The sequence below is a fragment of the Myzus persicae genome, unplaced genomic scaffold, assembly GCF_001856785.1.
Source record: "Myzus persicae strain clone G006 unplaced genomic scaffold, MPER_G0061.0, whole genome shotgun sequence".
NCBI classification, from domain to species: Eukaryota; Metazoa; Arthropoda; class Insecta; order Hemiptera; family Aphididae; genus Myzus; species Myzus persicae.
Window position 1 is genome coordinate 266,028 of NW_019103184.1, and position 20,464 is coordinate 286,491.

General features: G+C 28.1%; 2 protein-coding genes across 2 annotated transcripts; one reads left to right on the forward strand and one right to left on the reverse strand.

Moving 5' to 3' along the window:
* Window positions 1-1,301: 1,301 nt before the first annotated feature.
* Window positions 1,302-17,907, reverse strand: LOC111033966 (probable E3 ubiquitin-protein ligase HECTD2). Its single transcript, XM_022314948.1, has 14 exons — window positions 17,663-17,907; window positions 15,992-16,141; window positions 15,463-15,617; window positions 15,219-15,321; window positions 15,046-15,135; window positions 14,910-14,974; window positions 14,244-14,399; window positions 9,502-9,650; window positions 9,056-9,381; window positions 5,856-6,245; window positions 4,722-4,796; window positions 2,786-2,980; window positions 2,543-2,658; window positions 1,302-2,365 (listed from the first exon to the last, which is right to left on the reverse strand). Exons 1-14 carry the CDS (start codon window positions 17,774-17,776, stop codon window positions 2,101-2,103), a joined length of 2,349 nt encoding a protein of 782 aa, XP_022170640.1. The 5' UTR covers window positions 17,777-17,907; the 3' UTR covers window positions 1,302-2,100.
* Window positions 10,219-14,150, forward strand: LOC111033967. Its single transcript, XM_022314949.1, has 2 exons — window positions 10,219-10,674; window positions 12,669-14,150. Exons 1-2 carry the CDS (start codon window positions 10,445-10,447, stop codon window positions 14,080-14,082), a joined length of 1,644 nt encoding a protein of 547 aa, XP_022170641.1. The 5' UTR covers window positions 10,219-10,444; the 3' UTR covers window positions 14,083-14,150.
* Window positions 17,908-20,464: the final 2,557 nt, after the last annotated feature.

The window sequence follows — 20,464 nt, forward strand, 5'->3', positions numbered from 1 at the left end:
GAATCTAGTTGTCGTATTCAGAAAGTCAAAATTCCCAATAGTTTTCAAAAAATGACCATAGATACATACAATGTTCACTAAATGCTCGTATTCTTGTTCTCTATACACAATAAAATTTTCAAAATATTTTGACTTGTATCGAACTAGTTGTAGGCATAAGAAATTTTCGATTATTATTTGTTTTTTTTATACTGATGTCAATAAAAAAATTTTGAAAATGTAATACAAGGTTCCTCGTAAGTTATTGTAAGTGAAAATTAAAAAAACAAATTGAGCGTAAATCCACAATACATTTTTATGCGCATTTGAATTTTGAATTTTAACAAAATTCGTAAAAATCACGAAAATTAGCAAATTATTTTGAGTTAGAAATTCATTAACATTGTTCTTTTTATATCTAAGATTTAAAAATGTAATACAAAATTCTTTATAAATTTGTCTACTTTTCATAAAACAAAAATTTTCACCAGTTACAACTTACAATAGCGATTGAAAAATATTGAAAATACACAGGCACGATTTTTTTTTGTAAGCGCGTAAAGTTCAAATTTTGACAACATATTTTATGAAACTGAAAATTAAAAAATGATTTTGAAGTTCAAAATGTATTAAATGTTAAAACTTTTATTGCTAAGGATTGAAAAATTTAAAACAAGATTCTATGTAAGTAATTAATTCTGTAACAAATAAATCTAAAAATAAACATAAACACAGATTTTGTTAAGGTTATTTAAAGATCAAATGTAGACGAGATAACATATCAACACAAAGAATAACGATTTAAGTCATTTTGTTGTAATTTGGTTCCCAAAACAGCCCAATTTTACAAATGTATAGCCGTATAGGTACATAATATTTTTCTAGCATCACTGATAACTTAAGAATAATATTATGAATAACACTAATTCAACTTACCGGTTACTGTACCTATTAATGGTTAGTAATTAGTAATAACAAAATAACATTTCCTAGACTGACATAAGTACCGTCTCGACTCAGAATCGTTTTTCGAATACAATGATATTATATCATTGAATTCAAATTTAATAACATCCATTACAGCGATTTTCTAGACACCTAATGTACAGGAGAGCGATATCTACTTACCTGCTTTATTTTAAATGTATGTTAAAATAGGTACTTATACCATTAATAATTAATGTGCCAAATACTATTGAAAAATAAAAATGCACATGTTATATATTTTTCAAATTATTCAACTCTTATCAAATACATTAAAAGTATTTTTTATGATGCATTTTTTGCAGTTTTTCAAGTCATTTTTGAAAGTTTTTAAAGCCATTTTTGACATTTCTTAAGGCATTAAAATCACAGCCCAAGACTAATTATTAACTTATACTTTTTGGTTTTAAGGTATTTACTGACTAGATGGGTTGGCCAGGTACTTGTCGTGCTCTATGGTACTATAATTGTACTAGTGTATTATTATGTATAGATATTAAATACAATTTATTCATACAAAATTGAAAAAAGTAAATGATCTTAATTTTTCTTAGGCGATACATTATTATCACTCAATGTTCACACATTATTCACCTCATATTTAACTTGTCAACAACAGCAGTATGTCTGTATAAACAGTTGAATGTTTAGTAAATAATTCACATAAATACAAACGTTAGTTGTTTACAATTCGAAGAATAATGTTCGAATGATTTATTTCAAGACTGTTATAAAGTATAGAGATGTACTATATTTGTTGATTGAACTAATGAAATAATTAGCAAGCACATATATGTATTTGCATAAATAGACAATTATAACATATAGGTAGTAGGAAGTTCCTCTATATTTAATAGCTGCCACTCAGGGGCTTACAGGTAAATTATACTTTTGTACCCCTAGTAAAAGGGGCTCAGTGGAAAAATAATTTATAAATATAGCACCTATTATTCCTAGCTATTTCATCGATACAAACTATATTGTAATCGAAAACAATATCGATTGAAACTTAATTTTAACTATGTATATTTTGGTGTATATACCAATATACCACTATACACAATACACCTATTTAGGTATACTAATAAGTAATAACTAATTGACAGTAAGTAATAGTACCTATACTATATATTATTATTATTCCATTCCAAATCCTTCAGCGTTTAGTATGGCCGTCACCAGTTTCTCCTTAAGTCGATCGTGATCTGAATATTGGGGCAACACCAACTGATTAAAACATGTATGCGCTTCGGGCAGGTAATCAGATCTGTTGGGGCCCCTAGTTATTTTGAAATTCATGTCTCCCATACCACCAACTGGCACACGGTCGCTTCCAGTGACGAACAGTAAAAATTTACGCTTTTGATCGTCCGATAACGATTCGATTACATTCCAAAAGACGCTATATATATATATAAATGAAAAGAAAAATATACAATATAATTGGTTATAAATTTAAAATTTGAATTTCGGAAAGACTAAAAATCGTGCATACCTACTTCATATATGTATTCTGTAGTAGGTAGTATAGGTAGTAGGTACCAGCCACCTGGTACCTACCGCTTACCATGTTACTCACCAAATAGTGTTGTCGTCCGGTCGATATCCATCGTATTCGGTGGCTTTGCGTAGTTCGTGCAAATCTAAAGCGTCTGTGCCGCAGACCAACAATTCGACTTCTTCTGGTCTCAGCATCTGCGCAATAATAATATTGTATGATTATAATATAATTATTTCCCATTATCAAGACAGTTGAAAACACATTTTACAGGAATCAAATAATAGAAATGTAGAATAATATTATTACGACTGAAGCACTTGCAATTAAAGCGTTGGAGGCGCATACGCTGTGAAATCCGAAGTAAAATGCTCGGAACTGTTCAGAAATGGATAAATTCAGTACCCAATTCAAGTACAAGTTTACATACTCTTCACGACTTTCATTCGTAACTGGTATATTTTCTCCGTTTGGTTTTAGTTTGTGCGTTTTAGGTGTCCTGTGTTCCTCTAATGATACCTATTTATAAACATATATTTACTAATTAGGTACATGCTATCGTGTATTCCTGTGTACCAATATATAATTTTATAATATTAATATTCTATAATATAAAATTTATATTCTTTACCAGCTATAAGTTATTGTAAGTTATTATAAGTTATAATTAATAAGGAGTAAGGTCTTAAATATAAAAGTGGTGGTTTTACAGTAAGGGGCCAGGAGGGGGAGGAAGGGGGCCCCTAGGTTCCGAATAAAATAATGATTTTTGATGAATAGATTAAGTAAATCATAGTACAGTTATGTTAGTAAATATGTATAAGTACCTAATATTTTTTTCTCCCTAGTGTAAGTCAACTAAAATTAAATTAATAAATTATTAATGGATAGGTACTTATTTTTTATGTACAATATATTATAAAATTATGCCAAAGGACCTACCCTCAGAAAAAAATCCAAAAACCACCACTGTAATATATATGGTTGTAATAAAATATATTACTTTATGGTGGACAATAAATCTTTAGCTATTAATCTATTATGCGATTAGTGCGAATAGTGCGATAGTGAGATTATTACAACGAATTGTCACTATTTGTACAACTAGTTAAAAATAATTTACTATTATCCTCGATTCTTTTAATCCTATCTTATATTCAGAAACCACAAAAATAAAAATTGAATTTTCTAATGAATATTTATTTGGTTATAACTAGAGGTCGGATTTATATTCTCTTAAAATCCTTAAAATATGATATTTTTATGTAACATAAAATAGGCAATAGATTCTCTTAATATTCCTTTAAAATACCAGATATATGATGTTTTATGTCCTTAAATATGCAAAATATTCTTTTAATATTAAAAAAAAAATTCCGTTTAAATTTATTTTTTATTAATTTGGTTTTAAATATATTTAATTAAATTTATTTTACAATAACAATTAATAACTATATATGTTCAATGGATATTGGATAGTCGTGACGGCTAACGAAATAACCGATGTGCTATCGCAATCGATATGGAATACCTTTTTATTAAAACCCAGACATAAATCATTTAGTGAACATTTTATTTATCAAAGTGCTAATATACGGGAAATATGTTCATTATATGCCAGATATTACAAAAATATTCTCAAATATTCTCAAACGTGTTAAATATTTTCTAACCCATAAAATATGCTTTTTTATGCAAAATAAATTTTTTCCTGTGAATTCTGTGTTTCATGATTCGTGAAGATTTCTCACTCCCATTTAACTATATAGACTACTCAAGACTAGAAACAAATATGTAAAATCATAAAAATCCGACCTCTAGTTATAACTTATAAGTTATAAGTATTGAGTTATACGTATTTAAAGTTCATATATAATATGATGAGCTGAGCTGCATTTGTATTTTTAAGATACTTTTTATAATTGAAAAAATGCAACGATCTTCAACTTAATTACTAACAGCGTTTTAAATATTTAATAAAATATATCCTAAGAAATATAGATCATTTTTGAATTTTTAATGTGCAATAATTTATCATTGAATTCTAATTTAACATATCCATTACGGTGATGTTTCTGCTATACAGCAGAGAGACTTCATTTAACATCTACTTAAAATTATTTTAGACTTAAAAAATATGTAAATTAAATACCTACAATATTGTTATTTGTTTTTTACTTAAATCATACAATTTGAAAAGTTTAAGAATGAATATAATAATTAATAACTATAAATAATAAATAGGTAGGCAGGTAGATACCTGGAATGTAAGTCCCATATCTTCTTCAACATTTCCCTCGTATTCTAGTAGATGTTTTAAGCCACTGGCTACGTCCTAAAATTAAACGTCGGTATTTAGGATAGATGATAAGTATATTAAATAACGTAGTAGGTACGTACTACGTATAACACTGAATAAGATATAGGCAGTTATTAAGAAAAACGAAGTAGACCACAGGGCTCTAGCTGAGTACTATAGTTCATAATATAAGCCTACAGTCACTTATCATTTGATAGGTATATTGGGTTAAAATGTATGCTATAGTTAAACAAAAATATTAAAAAGATGTCTTATTATACATTTTTCGTTTATACATAGAATTTATTTTTAGGTATATATCCAGGAATTTTGATTTTGACGGGAGGGCCGGAGGGAGCTTTTTTTCAGCCCAAAAAACTGGAAAAGGTAATTCAAGGTTCCTTGTAAGTGGGTCTTACAATATTTAAAATTATAGAATATATATAAGCACAATTTATACAACCGTATATTTAAACGAAAAACAACGTTAATTTTCTCTATAAAGATTTAAGTTTTTGTTGTAATTTAAAAAATATTTGATCGTGTATTAAACGTTTTTCCATTGGGTACTTATAGGTATATATATTTTTATTTTCTATGCACAATTACATTTTTAAAATATTTAAGCCAATTTTATGATATTAATACCATGCACTAGCTGTTTCACGGTACATCGCTTTATGTCGATACTAAGATGAGTTACAATTTTTTTTAAATTTAACTAATGTAACACATTATAATTTATTTATTACAAACATTTATATAGGCTCTAATGATTAATGATGATTGACGAAGTACACTTTAAAATCCAAATCTACTATACAGCAGTGCGCGAATTTTTAGATTTCTTAATGATCATTTTGTCCAATAACTGAAGACGCCTAGAAGTTTTTTTCGGAAAAACTTGAAGAATTTATTTTTTGAGATTTGTTTATGATATTTATTAAGATCAGTCCATTAAGCTTCTCCTTGGCCCATTATTGTTCGTATAATTTAGAATTAAGAATTTAAGAGTCTTCACAAAACATTTTAATTTGTAATAAAATATGTGTATTGTAGTGGTTATAGTGGTTACATAATATATTATTAACTAACTGGCATGATTTCGTTCAAGTCGTCTAACGTGGGATTTTCGACGACACCCACGCGATCGTCGTTGATGGCAGGCACGACTGGTGGTGATAAAAGTTTCCTGTAGCAAATTCCTGGAAAACTCAGGTCCAGTATAATGGAGTTATACACTGCTAGGCCCATCAGCACACCAATGAGATTGTATTCGCGGAGGTTCGTATGGTCTGTTTGCCCGGTGCTGAACCAGTAGCATCGAGAGTGCGAGTAATACACGAACATGCCGTATTCGGCATGAAATATCTCGCGAATCAGAAGTAAAAACCATTCCTTTGTCAGACCACCCATGTCCAGCCCTGGTTCACCGGCGAATGTCACTTTTAACTTTTTCTTTAAGTCTTTCTGTTTGAAAGCAATCTGAAACAGAGCCATTATTTAAGTATACCTATACTTATAATAAGTTAATAATAATTAACAGTTTTTGTATTAAATATGTTCTTTTATATATACAGGGTGATCTATTTAGGAGGGTACACTAATTATCTCAAAAAGTATGCATCGCGATCCACCTATTACTTAAACTAAAAAATAAAATTTAATAATTTAGCTGAAATATAAATAGGAAGTTCGATATTATCCTTGATTAGTGGCTTGTAAAATATGATTACTACGTCCACAACAAGTAGGTATAATATAATCACTAGATCCATTTTAACAAAAAATCAATTAATTTTGTTATAATCATTTATCAATAGCTTTTTACTTTCTTGATTTCTTCTTGTTAATTTTTTATGTATAGACAAAATAGTTTTGGAAGCATTCAATAAGTTAAAAAATTAAATAACAAACCAACATGTCTGTACTTTGATACAGTCATCCTGATTTCTGGGACCTGGGTATCTTGAAATTTCGGCGTGATTTGAAATAGTCTAATTTTTTTTATCAAATAATTGTATATGTCTACTACCGAATATTGGTATTAAGCGAACCGTTCTTGGATTAAAATGTTCGTTATTGTTATGTATTTGTGATACTATATATTCTCATAATTATTATATCAGATGTGTTTTCTCTCCAAATGGACATTTTTTTTTAAATCTTAAAACGTATTTCCATTTGGCAATTACCATAAAAAGTGTTCTGGATTAGTATGAAGCATATCAAAATGCAGTGGAACCTCGATAACTCGAACCTCTATAAGTCGAATTCTTAATAATTCAAAGCAATGGCTTGGCCCAGGCTTTACAATATATGATATGTGTGATATATTTTCTCAATAATTCGAATTTCACTAACTCGAATTTCTCTGAGTCGAAATATTTTTAGTCGAATTTATATAATAATATATGTACATATTAAATTGGAGATGAGATATTCTCCGCGCTAAACGTTATTGAAAACTTTACAGATAGGTCAAACAATAAAAAACACTAAAAAATATCTGATTTCTTTAAAAAATAGTTCAACTTTATTTATTATTACATTGTATTTTCTTTTTTACATACAATTTATACATACGACATACATATTTATTACTTTTTTATAGAATACTTTTTTTTTAAATTTTAATACAATATTCATACCTACATACATTATACATTTATTAGTAAATATATACATGAATAAATAAAATTATAAAATGAAGTAACTATTTGTATTTTCATTTGAAATGAAGTGAAATGAAAATACAAATATGTAGGTACTTCATTTTATAATTTCATTTATTCATGTACATATTTACTAATAAATGTATAATGTATGAAGGATTCGAGTTATCGAGGTTTTCCGTAAGTCGAATTTTCGACAACTCGAATTTTTTTTCGTCCCCCACCGATTCGAGTTATAGAGGTTCCACTGTATAAGGTCTGTAAATTTTTATATTTTTGAGCGTATCTAGTTCAAAAGAATATTAATTATTCAATAGAAAGTATAAAAATTATATTTCGTTTTAGATCATCAGTAACATTGAAAAAAACCCAAAAGTGTCTTGTCACTAAGGAAGTTATTTATTTTTTCAATTACCTACTTGTTTTTATTATGATTGAATATTTACTTTAATTTTCATTAAGTTTATTTTTAAGCTTATTTATAAGTTAAATTGTTCAACCAAAGGTCCAAAGAAGTATTTAAATATTTTATGTTATTATATATATTAAAAGTAGGTACTGGATTTTATATTATTTCTTAAAAAAGTTGCATTTCTTATACATACATTTTTTATAAGATATCAAGTTTTTCTTGCCATTTTAGGGCAACCTTACGTGACAACGAATTTGTTTTTACAGGTACTTACTAGTGATTTTTTTGGATAAAAAAAAAATAGACAATGGTATATTTAATACAAATTACTGCAAAGAATGCCGTCTGCAGTGCAATTAAAGATTTCCTCTGCTTTGACCCAGAAATATAATTAATATCAAATGAGGTTGTATGTTGTATTTATTTAAAAGTTGGTGATTGTTAATTACTTATAGTTTATACCCATTTACCTTTTTTTATAATTTGGGGTACTATTTAGTACTTAGACCATATATTATAAATAGATACTCTTAAAATAAATTGTGGTAAAAAATATAAAATTATAATTAATAATAATTATTTCAAGGCTAAACAAGGCGCATGAAGCAATTTTTTTTAACAAGGAAAGAACATACTTTGATTATTTTCCGGACTCTGGTAATTTGCAACATATAGATACGGACATACCTACGTCGGAAATACAAGTTTAAACAACCGAAACAAAATAAAAACGTAAAAAAAATAATAATTGCAGCAATAGGAGTAAGCGTATAGTATAGGTCATCATAATATATATTCAGCTTAAAATGTTTAGTTAAACAAACTCTTTATTTATTATAGGAGTCAAGATCTTAAATGATTACGAATTTGCACTCTTTTACTATTTACAAAAAGCATTTGAAAACAAACAATAGTTGAAACATTTTAATAACTTTAATTTTTGTCAATGAATAAAGTGAATATTTTATACCTACATTACATAATATTATATGGTATGAGCATGATTACATTTACTGTTAAATAGTTATATTTTTAGTTTTTAATTTTTACAGAGCTTATGAGGCATGACTATGATACAAGGGGGTGTTTCCTCAAAATGGCAACTGGAAAGATTTTTAAAAAAGGAATAGAGATGGATAATATTTTATCGAGATTTGTACGAGAAGAGTTTAGTATTTTAATGATACACATATTGTACTTGTTTTTACCTCATTTAATGAATCCTGTACCAAATGTGATCTTCTGACGTTTATATTTAAAAAGAATATATCGATATTAGGCGTCTGCCTTCTTGCAACCTTAGATACCAATGATTTTCTAGCATTTAAAATCATTTGCTGTTCTGAATCTTTAGTAAGTATGATCCTCTTTGCAACAATGCTCAGAATAAATGGATATTGGCAATAAGAAAAACATTCGTACGGTCCAAAACTTTGCCAATTGTAATAATCACGCATTAGATCAATGTGATCCAAAGCAGAATTATATAATTCAGTAAAATGTAATAGTTCGGGTCCTAGTTTGTTGGCTGCACCTGGAATACATTTCAAGTAACTCTAAATATTGTGAAGTAATTAATTAAATATTTTTATGGTTTATCAATTATTATTTTTAATTGTCAGTAAAACTTCGGATAAGCGCGAATCAAACTTACTTATCAATGCTAAATTTTTTGTCGCTGATGGTATCCACCAAAGAGTCTTTCCTAAAGGTGGTAGAGACTTGTCATTTGGAGAAAATTGCCGTAATGTTATAAATTGCATAATATATCGTATTAATGACCTTAATTTGTCCAGTTCCAATCTTGAACATAAAAATTCAATAAATTAGCTGAAACAAATCTTATGTAGGTATTATTAAAAAAAAAATTTTGTTAGGAGGTTGAATCAAAATATAGTATATACATTGCTTAATAAAATAAATGCACGCTTATATTATCTGGTACTTCAATTGAATCACATTTCATGAATTTAATTAAATTATTATGTATTTTTTGTTTTTAAAGAATATTTTAAAAATACATAAGCAATTTGTAGATTTAAAAATAAATAACTCTGACCCATTGAAAAACCAAAATTAAATTTTTATTTGTAGCTTGAACATAACATTTTAAATTAAACATGCACTATGCCATATTTATGAAAAAATCCAATATACGTATATAGTAATCTTCAATTATTAGAATGGAAAATAACACTCATATTCATGTATGATATACTAAATAAACATATATATTATATAGGTGCATACTTTTCCTATATAATATATTATACGTATCTCTAAATATAGACTTAAGCCTTATTAAGGTCATTCAAAAGTATACATTTTTAATAACACATTGAATCTATGTATTTATTATTTTCCACGACAGCTATAATTTTATTTTCATTTATCAATTTTATAATTTTAAATACCTAAACACCAATATTGTATACACCATTTCTTCACTACCGCATTGCATAATATTGCTGACAACGCATTTTACCGAATGCCTACTTATATCCCTACGTAGACTATTAATATTACCTATCATTCATTTCTGACACAGTCTGACATTTGACATACAATTAGACAGTAAATTAGTTTAAAGTGTCATCATGAAATTTTTATTGTGTTTTGCTTTAGTTTGGGCCGTGGCAATAGCCAAACCAATGGATGAAGCCAAAAAATCAGAACAACTATCTAGCACCAAAAACGAGACTGTAATTTCGTACCACAGAGTAGAGCGTGATGATAAAATATCTCCAATAGTTCAGGCTTCTCCCGAATCAAACGAGAATAATGAATCAAAAACTGACGAAACAAAATCTGCAGATGACAAACAAAGGTAATTATTACTAAACATAAAATTTAATAAATTTGATTTAGTTATATTTGGTACGTAAATGTCGCAGTGTATAGGTAAAATTATAATCATTAAAATGTATAAATTTTAGTATAAAATTAATACATTGACATTATATATTAAATAACTGCACTTATAGTATTTAACAATTTGTTCATTTAGAAAATAGTTACATAATATATTATCTACTTTTATTTTATAAAGTCTCTATTTACTTGATTTTTGGAATATAGTGGACATTTATTTTATTAATAATTTTTTTTGTGCATAGGCACAAAGTGTGTTTGAGATTTTTATTTTATGGTAGGGGGGGGGGTTGATGTTTATGTAGATATGAGAATAATTGTTCATATTTCTTATATATTCCTATGAGGTGTAAAATCTTCAGGTTTTTGGTGGGGTTTTAACTGTTAGGAGGGGGCTTAGTTCTTCAGCTGCCCACTATTTGTTCATATAATTATACGATATATATATAATTTATGCGGTAATACACATATACGCTCATATTACCATATTATATGGTGTACCTACATTAAATATAATAAACACTAACAATATCATATCTTCCGAAAAGAAGCAAGAAAAATATAATATAGTTACAAAATATAAGTATTAACATTGAGTATATAATATAATGCATATTATACTCGATGGTATTAATTATTTGAACAAAACTCAATTAGAGATATTTGGATATTAGGAATTTCAATATAAATATATATTATACATTTCTTAATTGAGTTTGGTTATACTAATTTATAATAATTAATAAGTACATATTATTACATTAAATATATATATATATAATATATATATAGTCAGTGTTAGGTATCTTCGATAAATAAAAAAATATCTTAAATACGTTTCTTGCATCTTGTATACCGATACAGTTATAAGAAGTATCGAGTATTTAAAAAAAAAATGTTATCGAAAGATACTTGATACATTAAAGCGATACTTTGAAACATTAATTTGATATTATACTCAGGTTAGGGTCGTATGGCCACCCTAGTACCCTACTATAAAGGTATAGGAGGTATTTAATCGCGGTTGATAAAAATATATGTTTAAATTTAAGTGAGTACTTAATCGGTAATCATCCTATTAATAAACAACTTTTTTATACCTTTCTACACCAGATTGTGCTCTTCGGCACCTGTCGAACGTATGTTTTCGTCTGCGGGATTTATAAATAAATAATAATCATAAAAACAACAAATTGTCTGATCATATTTTTAAAAGGAAATAAGTTATAGGCATACACAATCAAATAAATGAATAAACCTGATCATCATTATTATACATTAATAACATACCAAAATTGCCATAATTCAATATATATATATGTTCTGCAGTGGTAATGTGGTAAAATAGTTATATAATAATGGTATAATAGAAGTGGTAAGTATAGTAGGTAGGTACTTACTAATACTAGTATAAGACTAGTAGTTAAGTTATTGTCTGTAATTTATGCTAACTATCTAAACATTTATATACCTACATAAGTAATAATTATTAATTGTGTTGTAGAATATTTTATTATTACTTTTAAGTTATTTACTGTAATCTGTAATCTATATTAACTATGTATTTAAATATATAAAATGTTTACAAATGTAAATTTTAAAAAACCATTACTAATTAATGTATAGACTATTGAATAATGAGTACCCATCTATCTAAATACTTTTAATGTATTGAGTAGATAATATCTAAAAATCTACTAGATATCTAGTATCGGTATACTCCATAGACAAGACGTATCTAGTACCTACCATGGCGATACCTCACTGATTTTTAAGTATCTTAATTGCCTATCCTTGCCTATAGTTATCATCTATAATACACCACTTTTGTAGTATGTATAAATATTAAATATATATTATGTATATTATATTATAATTTATAGGTACCTATAGAATTCCTAATTATTTTTAGTTAAATTCATTATTAATTATATTTAAAAATATTTTCAGACTTTCATATGATTCTACCACCAACCAGGTTAATCCATCTGCGTACTCATCTCAATTAACTAGCATTCATAAAGCTGACTCAAGTTATCCAGTAAACTCGGATAATGAGCAATACAGATCAGTTGGTTCTGCGTATCCTTTGGAAGGATCGTATGGTCCATTAGAATCTCCGGGATTAGTATCTTCTTCATATCCATTTATGTCATACGGGTTAAGGCCGGGATCATATGGATATTCAGGGTCAAATGGATTATCAGGATCAAATTATGGACTGTCTGGATCATATGGGTCATCAGAACTATGGGGTTCAAACTCAGTTGTTCCAACATCTTATTCTAGTTCTATACCTTGTCAAGGTGGCATTGCCCAACAAGTAATCCATAAGCCCGTTGTAACAGAATTACAAGAAGTTATTCACAAACCAATAATTACAGAAGTACAAGAAATTGTGAACAAACCCGTTTTCTCGGAAGTCCAACAAGTCATACATAAACCACTTTTCACTGAACATATTGGTCTCGGTCCATCTTACCACGGATATCAAAAACACATTGTTAACCAACCCATCTACCATAAGCCCACTAAACATTTTATTCGTCAACCAATGTCTCATGCGGCAACCATTCATTTAGCTGATGAATATGAACAGCATGTCAGTAATGGTCACAGCATTTGTGAACCAGAGATTGGCTCTTCATACGGTTTTATGGGATCATCGTTTCCTAATACATATGGGCCAGGAGTCAACGTTCCACAACCAAGTGGACAGTACAAATCAGTAACGTCCAGGAATAGTGTAATACCTTATGAACCGGTTTATTCATCAGGTATATCTACACCGGATTTATTGAATTACTCTAAATTACGTGTTTCAACTCCAAACCGTTACCCTCCAATGTCCTCCGCTCAAGATTTTTACAAATACGCCGCTCCCGGTTCAATCGGCTACTCTACTCCGACTTCTCCATTTAGCTATTCGTCATTGCCGTCATATAATGAATTAGGATCAATAAGTCGTGGAACACCTTATGGGCAACAGATTGCAACTTTCAATACTGGTAATAATGGACCTTACAGAAGTATAAAAGAAAGTTCACAAGCTAAAGCTGCAGAACAGATTATGTACGATAAGTTCCTGCCATATACACAACAATTAAATGGCAACCAACAATATCATGATAACCAGCAGTTTCAACAACAATTCTCAGGATTCCCACAAGGGGGAAGGAGCAACGAAGAGCCAAAACAAATTAAAATGGATGTAGACGCTATTGCCAAGCAAATTGAGAAGAACCCTGAAATGAGGAAACAATTAATAAAAATAATAACAGAGAGTATTTACGTTGGTGACCAAATGACACAATCCAATAAGAAGCAACAAGATACAAAAATGCCATCATTGCCACTAGTATAAAATGATACAACTGATGTTTATAATTAAGGAAAACGACTATTTTGATTATTTATAAAAAAATAAATAAATAATTGACCACATTTTAATACTATTTTTTTAATCCTAATATTAAGATTTAATTAAAATTTTAAGTAGGTATAGATTGAGAAAAAGATACTTACATTCTGAACCAATGTACCAATAGTTGGTGATCATCTTTGCTTAATTGAGCAATATAGTTTAATAAATGTGCAAATATTGGAGCACTTGATTGAGTTCCAAAAACTGGACATTGTAGTAATACAAATAAAGCTCTAACTTCATCTTTCTCATAAAGACTGAACAAAAATAAGTACATATTTTATTTAATATTAAAGTAAATACAAATTTAAAAACAGATTTGTATCAACATATTTATTATACAATAGATAAACATTATTGGTGAAGCTAGAAAGGCACAGGAGGGTTAAGCCACCTCTAATATAAAATTGGCACACCACAGTTAATTTTAATATTAAAAATGTAAGATATATTTTATTCATTTGAATAAAAAATAGCTTTTTAGAAAATAGAGCCAAGGCTTCAGCCACTCAACATATGTTTATCGGACTCCGTTTATGATAGGTAATAATTAGGCATACCTACGTGCATATTGATTTAACACAAAGAACTATTCTTTTTTATTTCATAATTAGCTATTTTCATAAAATATAAATTATTTTAACAAGAACTGTGGGTATAAAAATGATAAGAGAGGCGCTTTTATAATATATAATAACTATGGAGGTATGTGAATATGTGATACTATATATTTATTTATAATACAGTATAGGTATGTAAATTCTCACTTTTTATTCTTTTCTAGCAATGCATTTATAATGGACTTTAAAACTGTTTTATGTATTCCACTTGACTGTAATAATTAAATAATTTACAATTTGAAGATTGAACTATTGACCTAAAGGCTTTAATTAGATATAATACCAAGTCTTTGAGGGCATCATTTATAGCGTAGACAAATTCTAAATGAAGATCAGGGTCATCTAGTTTAGCTCCAGATTGATTTGGATTAATCTGAAAATTATAAATAGGCACAGTAAAAAAATCACTTTAAATCCTATAAATGTATAATATAAATAAAGATAATAGATACCTACCTTAAAAAGTGCACAGATCTCGCTAAATGAATCGAACAACCTCGTATAAAAACGCTGAACGGTCATATAATTTTCATTTTTATGAGCTTTTCGTACTTCTTGTCTAAAGTATAATGTTTTCATTCAGTAGGTATCATATACATAAATAGATTTAATGTTCTACATTAACACTTTCAGCTAGTATACTGACGTACCTATCAATAAATTGCTTTGGATTAACAAATGAAAAAAAAATTAAACTCACAAAAATTCTTCTCTTGTTTCGTGTCTAGTTGGATATTGAGGTTTAGATTCTATTTGGAGATTTTTTTGAATGTTTCTACAGCTCTGATCAATTGGATTTTGATTATTAATATTAGGTATGGTTGGTCTATATGTAAGAAACTGGTTTGAATTACTCTGAAAATAGAATTTATGGTATCTATATACTTCAATTCTTCTTATATAATACTATAAGCTGATCATGTACATTAAATATTATAACAATAATTGTATTAAACTATGTTACAAGAATGAAGAGCTTATTAAAAAATATACAGGTTGGTTATTTTGATATTGCATTCGTAAAGCTACATAAAAACTAAAAAGTATTAACGTTTATGAAAATATTTTTTATGTAATTTTTTAGTCATTATATAATATACAACATTTTCGAAAAACGTTAATGCTTTTGTCCTTACTCTTAAGAGATTTTTAAAGAACAATTTGAATTAAATTGAATATGTGGCTATCCAGTTTATTAGATTTACATTAAAATATTTATAAGAACTTACAATTGGAGGGAGTCTAGAATATCCAGATACTGTAGGATCGCTGCATGATCTTTGACTTCTGGCTAAAATCGGGCTATCTTCATGACCGCAAAAAGGGCATGGACTAAGGCGGTCCCCCCAATGATCTTCTGTTTCTTCACAAGATTCTATCTAAAAGTTAAATTTACATTTTTAGAACAAACTACTTCCTATTAATAAATCTGAACATTTTAATTATTAATAACATTAAATCCATCGTATCAATTCGGTGGTGGATTTATATGGGGGAGGGGAACGGATGAAGAATCCACAGCTCTTTGTATTTACCTTTTTTTTTTAAATTATTGTCCAGCGGTATATAATATCAAAGCTACTTACTGAACAATAATATCACAATATTGTAGTTCGTGATTAAAGAATTCACTGTTTATCATTTATCCTATTATAAGAAGTAGTTTCATCAGAAAATGTGGCCAATTTATTTGTTTACAAATGGACTTTAAATAAGTATTCAGCTACAAGTTCTAAGCTAGATTTATTAAGTACGATGATGAATATCAAAAATGTAAAATGATTTGTTAGAAGCTTTAAAGCCGTGCATAAAAGTAAGGTAACAACATTTAAAATTTAGTTTCAAAATGCAGCTCAAAAATGGAAGTATTTAATGAAATATGAATAATTAAAAGTTCCTCAGTTATTTGTGATCATCAAACTCAAAAGACTAATGGAGTAATATAAATGTGTACAGCAAAAGCTAGCAGCTTAAATGTATAGAATGATTTTAATTAATTATTTTTAGAGTACTGTCAAAACTCTTTATAACGAAACTCTTTACAACGAAAAACTCTATATAACGTAAATATTACATAATAATGGTTGGTTTGCTATATAACCCATTAGACAATTCATTCTCTATAACGTATTAGTCACTCTCAATAACGAAACAATATTTTATGTTTCATAATACAATTTACGTGTTATCGTATCTATTACATATATAAACTATAAAAATAATCGGCAATAATGCCGAATAAAAAAGTCCAAACAAAGATGACAGACTATTTTAAATAAGGTATAAATATGTATAGTATAAAAATTAAATTATATTTAATAAGTATGTATAATAATAATAATAATAATTTAATATAATACGTAAATATATATAAAATAATGTAAAAATAATGATGTGTTTGATATATAATATTACATAGGTACATACCTTTATACATAAATAATTAAAATTTTGTTTTTTTTTAAACCTTCTCTATTACGAAAACTCTCTATAACGAAAGAAATCTCTTGGTCCCTTCAGATTCGTTATAAAGAGTTTTGACTGTATATTAATCAAGAACCAATAAAAATGTATATTCAATGAACATTTTTTCTAATGTTATTCTTGAAGGTCTCTTTCTAGCCAAAAAAAATGTGTTTGATACTGAACTATATTATATTCTACAATGTCTTTTGTTCAAGAATTTTACTCGCCCCGAGATTATATTTTATTTTATTTTCATAAATTGAGGATAAAGTACCCAATGGACATTATATGAGCAGTTAGTATCCATGGGACCCACCATAAAAAATCCTAGATTCACACCTGTATCAATTGGGTACAGTAGGTGTAACTCATAAAATAGCTAGGAATACAAAAATTATTATCTAATTATCTAAAGAAATAAAATATCTACTTACGTTTTTTGAATGCAAATGATCTCTAATGGGAGATCTACTAACGCAAGGCACTACGGCAAAAGTCAAAGTCCTGTTGAGGAAAGACTTCCTTACTTTTTCCCAAAGCCAAGTCATCCGAAATCATTAAAAAAATTGTTAAGCACGGTTGTATTTTGAACTATATAACAACGAGACAATCTTGGATGTCCCTTTTTATTGCGGACATTATACCTACTATGTGTTTTACATACGTGTGTCATGACAACCGTACTTACTACGCATACGAGGTCCGTGTTTTAAAAAAATATTTGACACATTTGAGTATATATATATATACACACAGACATACATTATTAATTGTACACCTATATAACGTGTAGATATATAGATTTGAAAACTTGGTTCAAGGACGAGATATTGATTTTAAATTGTTAATTTAAACCTTTCAACATTTATTTATTTAAATTATTTACGGACATTTAGCCCAATTACTGCATGTATTTTTAAGATTGCATAACATATACGTTTCATGCAAGTTTCATTTGAAAAAATTCCATAAGTTCATAGAATTAATAAGGTGTACAACTGTATTATGTAAGATATAACGATCAACGGTCAAAAGTATGTGATGTCTATACAAAAAAAAAATATTAAATATTACAGTGGTAGGTACTAAATTGTTATAGAACGCAATGCAGAACCTGGTCTGTATATTTTTTTTTCATACATATTATTATTTATTAATTAGATTGGTGACTTAAAAAATCTTATTCTATTCACAGAGAAAATTTCAAAATATTTAGACAGATTTTAAGCTACCAATAGACAATAACTACCAATAGTTTTATATTTCCAAGTTTTTTTAGTTTTTTTAGACATAGTTATTTTGCTCGCGTGTCTAAAAGCTTGAATATGCCACATATAGTATTTTTTTATGAGTTTTTATCGACAGTAATTTGCAACAATCTTACAAAATTAGAGAAATTTCTCATAGTTTGAATATGTATACCATGTATAAACAATTATAAAATATTCGAGTAGGTCAACATTTCAAGTGTCTACGGTTTTTAAATTACAACAAAATATCATAAACCAATTTTTTCCCGACGTTTTCAAAAACTACTGGGAATTTTATTAATTACCCCGGATGCTCCAACTAAATTCACTTTTCTATTAAAAAAGATGCTGATGTCGAAAATCATTTTAACTAGGTATCCCAAGTCTCCAAATGTTGATGACAAAAAAAAAACACAAAATTGTAATATAAATTTTCATTGTAACGAAGCGGACAAGTGGGTTGTGGGTCCAACAGGTTTCGGATCACTGTAATGAATATGTTAAATTTGAATTAAATTATAAGAATATCAATGTATAGTGTATACGGAATACAATTCTGAGTAAAGACTGTCTGCGAGCCTAAAAGTAGTAAAAGTATATTTAATGATATTGTTATTAAAGTTCATTTAATTGTTATCGAAAATATTGCACTCATTATAATAATATTGTATACTTTTATTATTATATCGGGATACGGTCATCCGGCCGAATCCAAACGGCCGACGACTATATAGGCCGACAGTCGGATAGCCGAAAGTATTTTAGCCGACAAGGTCAAAAGGCCGACACTACGAAAAGCCGACACTAAAATAAATTAAGTATAAACTATTATTATTCGATAACGTAGTGTTGTCTTTTGTTGTCATACTGTTATCGATAACTTATCGAAATTTAACGATACCTAATACCTATAGCCTGTACCTAAATATAACTATAATCTACAGTGGGTATTGCAAGTTCACAAATACTGTTTCAGTTGATTCGTTAACCACGTCACGTCTTTTCATTAATTTTTGTGTCGTTGTTTAATTTAATTTATGTATTTGCATTAAATAATTATGGAATATAAAATTGAAATTTTTGGAACAAAATTATTAATTGACAATTTTATCATGATTAAAAATAAAAACCGTAACAATAAATATTATTGGGAATGTGAAAAGAGGAAACATAGTAAACGGCATAATAGTAATAACGAATATTGTAATGCAAGAGCAGTAACAATTCTTGTTGATGGTAATCATATTGTTAAAGATAATTATTTTTTAAATCACAAATTCACAACCATGGGCCTGACCCATGCCGATTGTTGGTAAAGAAAAACATAAAATATATTGTTTCAAAAGCTTTGTCTTCGAGAGATAAACCTTCGCAAATAATACAGGAAGCAACGAGTCGCATCCCCGTCAATTCTCAGCCATACATGCCATCAGTTGAAGCAACGCGAAAAATTATTTCACGGTGTAGAAGACATCAGAAACCACCAGAACCAACAAGTCTTTCACAAATAGATATTCCTCTTAACTTACGTAAGTCTTTTAATGGTCAAACATTTTTACTAAAAGAAAGTAATATTGAGGGTCACAAAATATATATTTTTTCTACTAAAGATGAAATATCAAAACTTGTCAATGCCAATTACTGGGTTATGGATGGTACATTTAAAACCCTTTGTTTTAATGACCAGTAAACAACAATGTTGTTACGAACGTTTATTCGAAGACCTAATATCAATTTGTGATGATTTCGGTTTCGATGTTTCACCAAGATGTATTATAACAGATTTCGAAAAAGCTGCAATTAATGCTGCATTTAAAGTATTTCCAGAATGCCAACAAAAAGGCCTATTGCGTGTCAGCCAAATGTCTGTCGGCCGATTGTACCACACCCTATTATATCATATTATTGGTATTAACTTTTGAGCTAATAGGTAATAGCTTGGAATTAATATCAATATTTTGAAAAATATGCGTCATTACTTGTTGT

What these genes read in the sequence shown, in the direction of transcription:
- LOC111033966 (XM_022314948.1), bottom strand. Translation starts at nt 17,776, where the DNA reads ATGACTTGGCTTTGGGAAAAAGTAAGGAAGTCTTTCCTCAACAGGACT. An exon ending in ACTTGAACGAAATCATGCCA is followed by an intron (nt 4,797 to 5,855) that starts GTTAGTTAATAA and finishes GTTTAATTTTAG; the next exon opens with GACGTAGCCAGTGGCTTAAA. An exon ending in ATATGGGACTTACATTCCAG is followed by an intron (nt 2,981 to 4,721) that starts GTATCTACCTGC and finishes GTTTATAAATAG; the next exon opens with GTATCATTAGAGGAACACAG.
- LOC111033967 (XM_022314949.1), top strand. Translation starts at nt 10,445, where the DNA reads ATGAAATTTTTATTGTGTTTTGCTTTAGTTTGGGCCGTGGCAATAGCC. An exon ending in TCTGCAGATGACAAACAAAG is followed by an intron (nt 10,675 to 12,668) that starts GTAATTATTACT and finishes AAATATTTTCAG; the next exon opens with ACTTTCATATGATTCTACCA.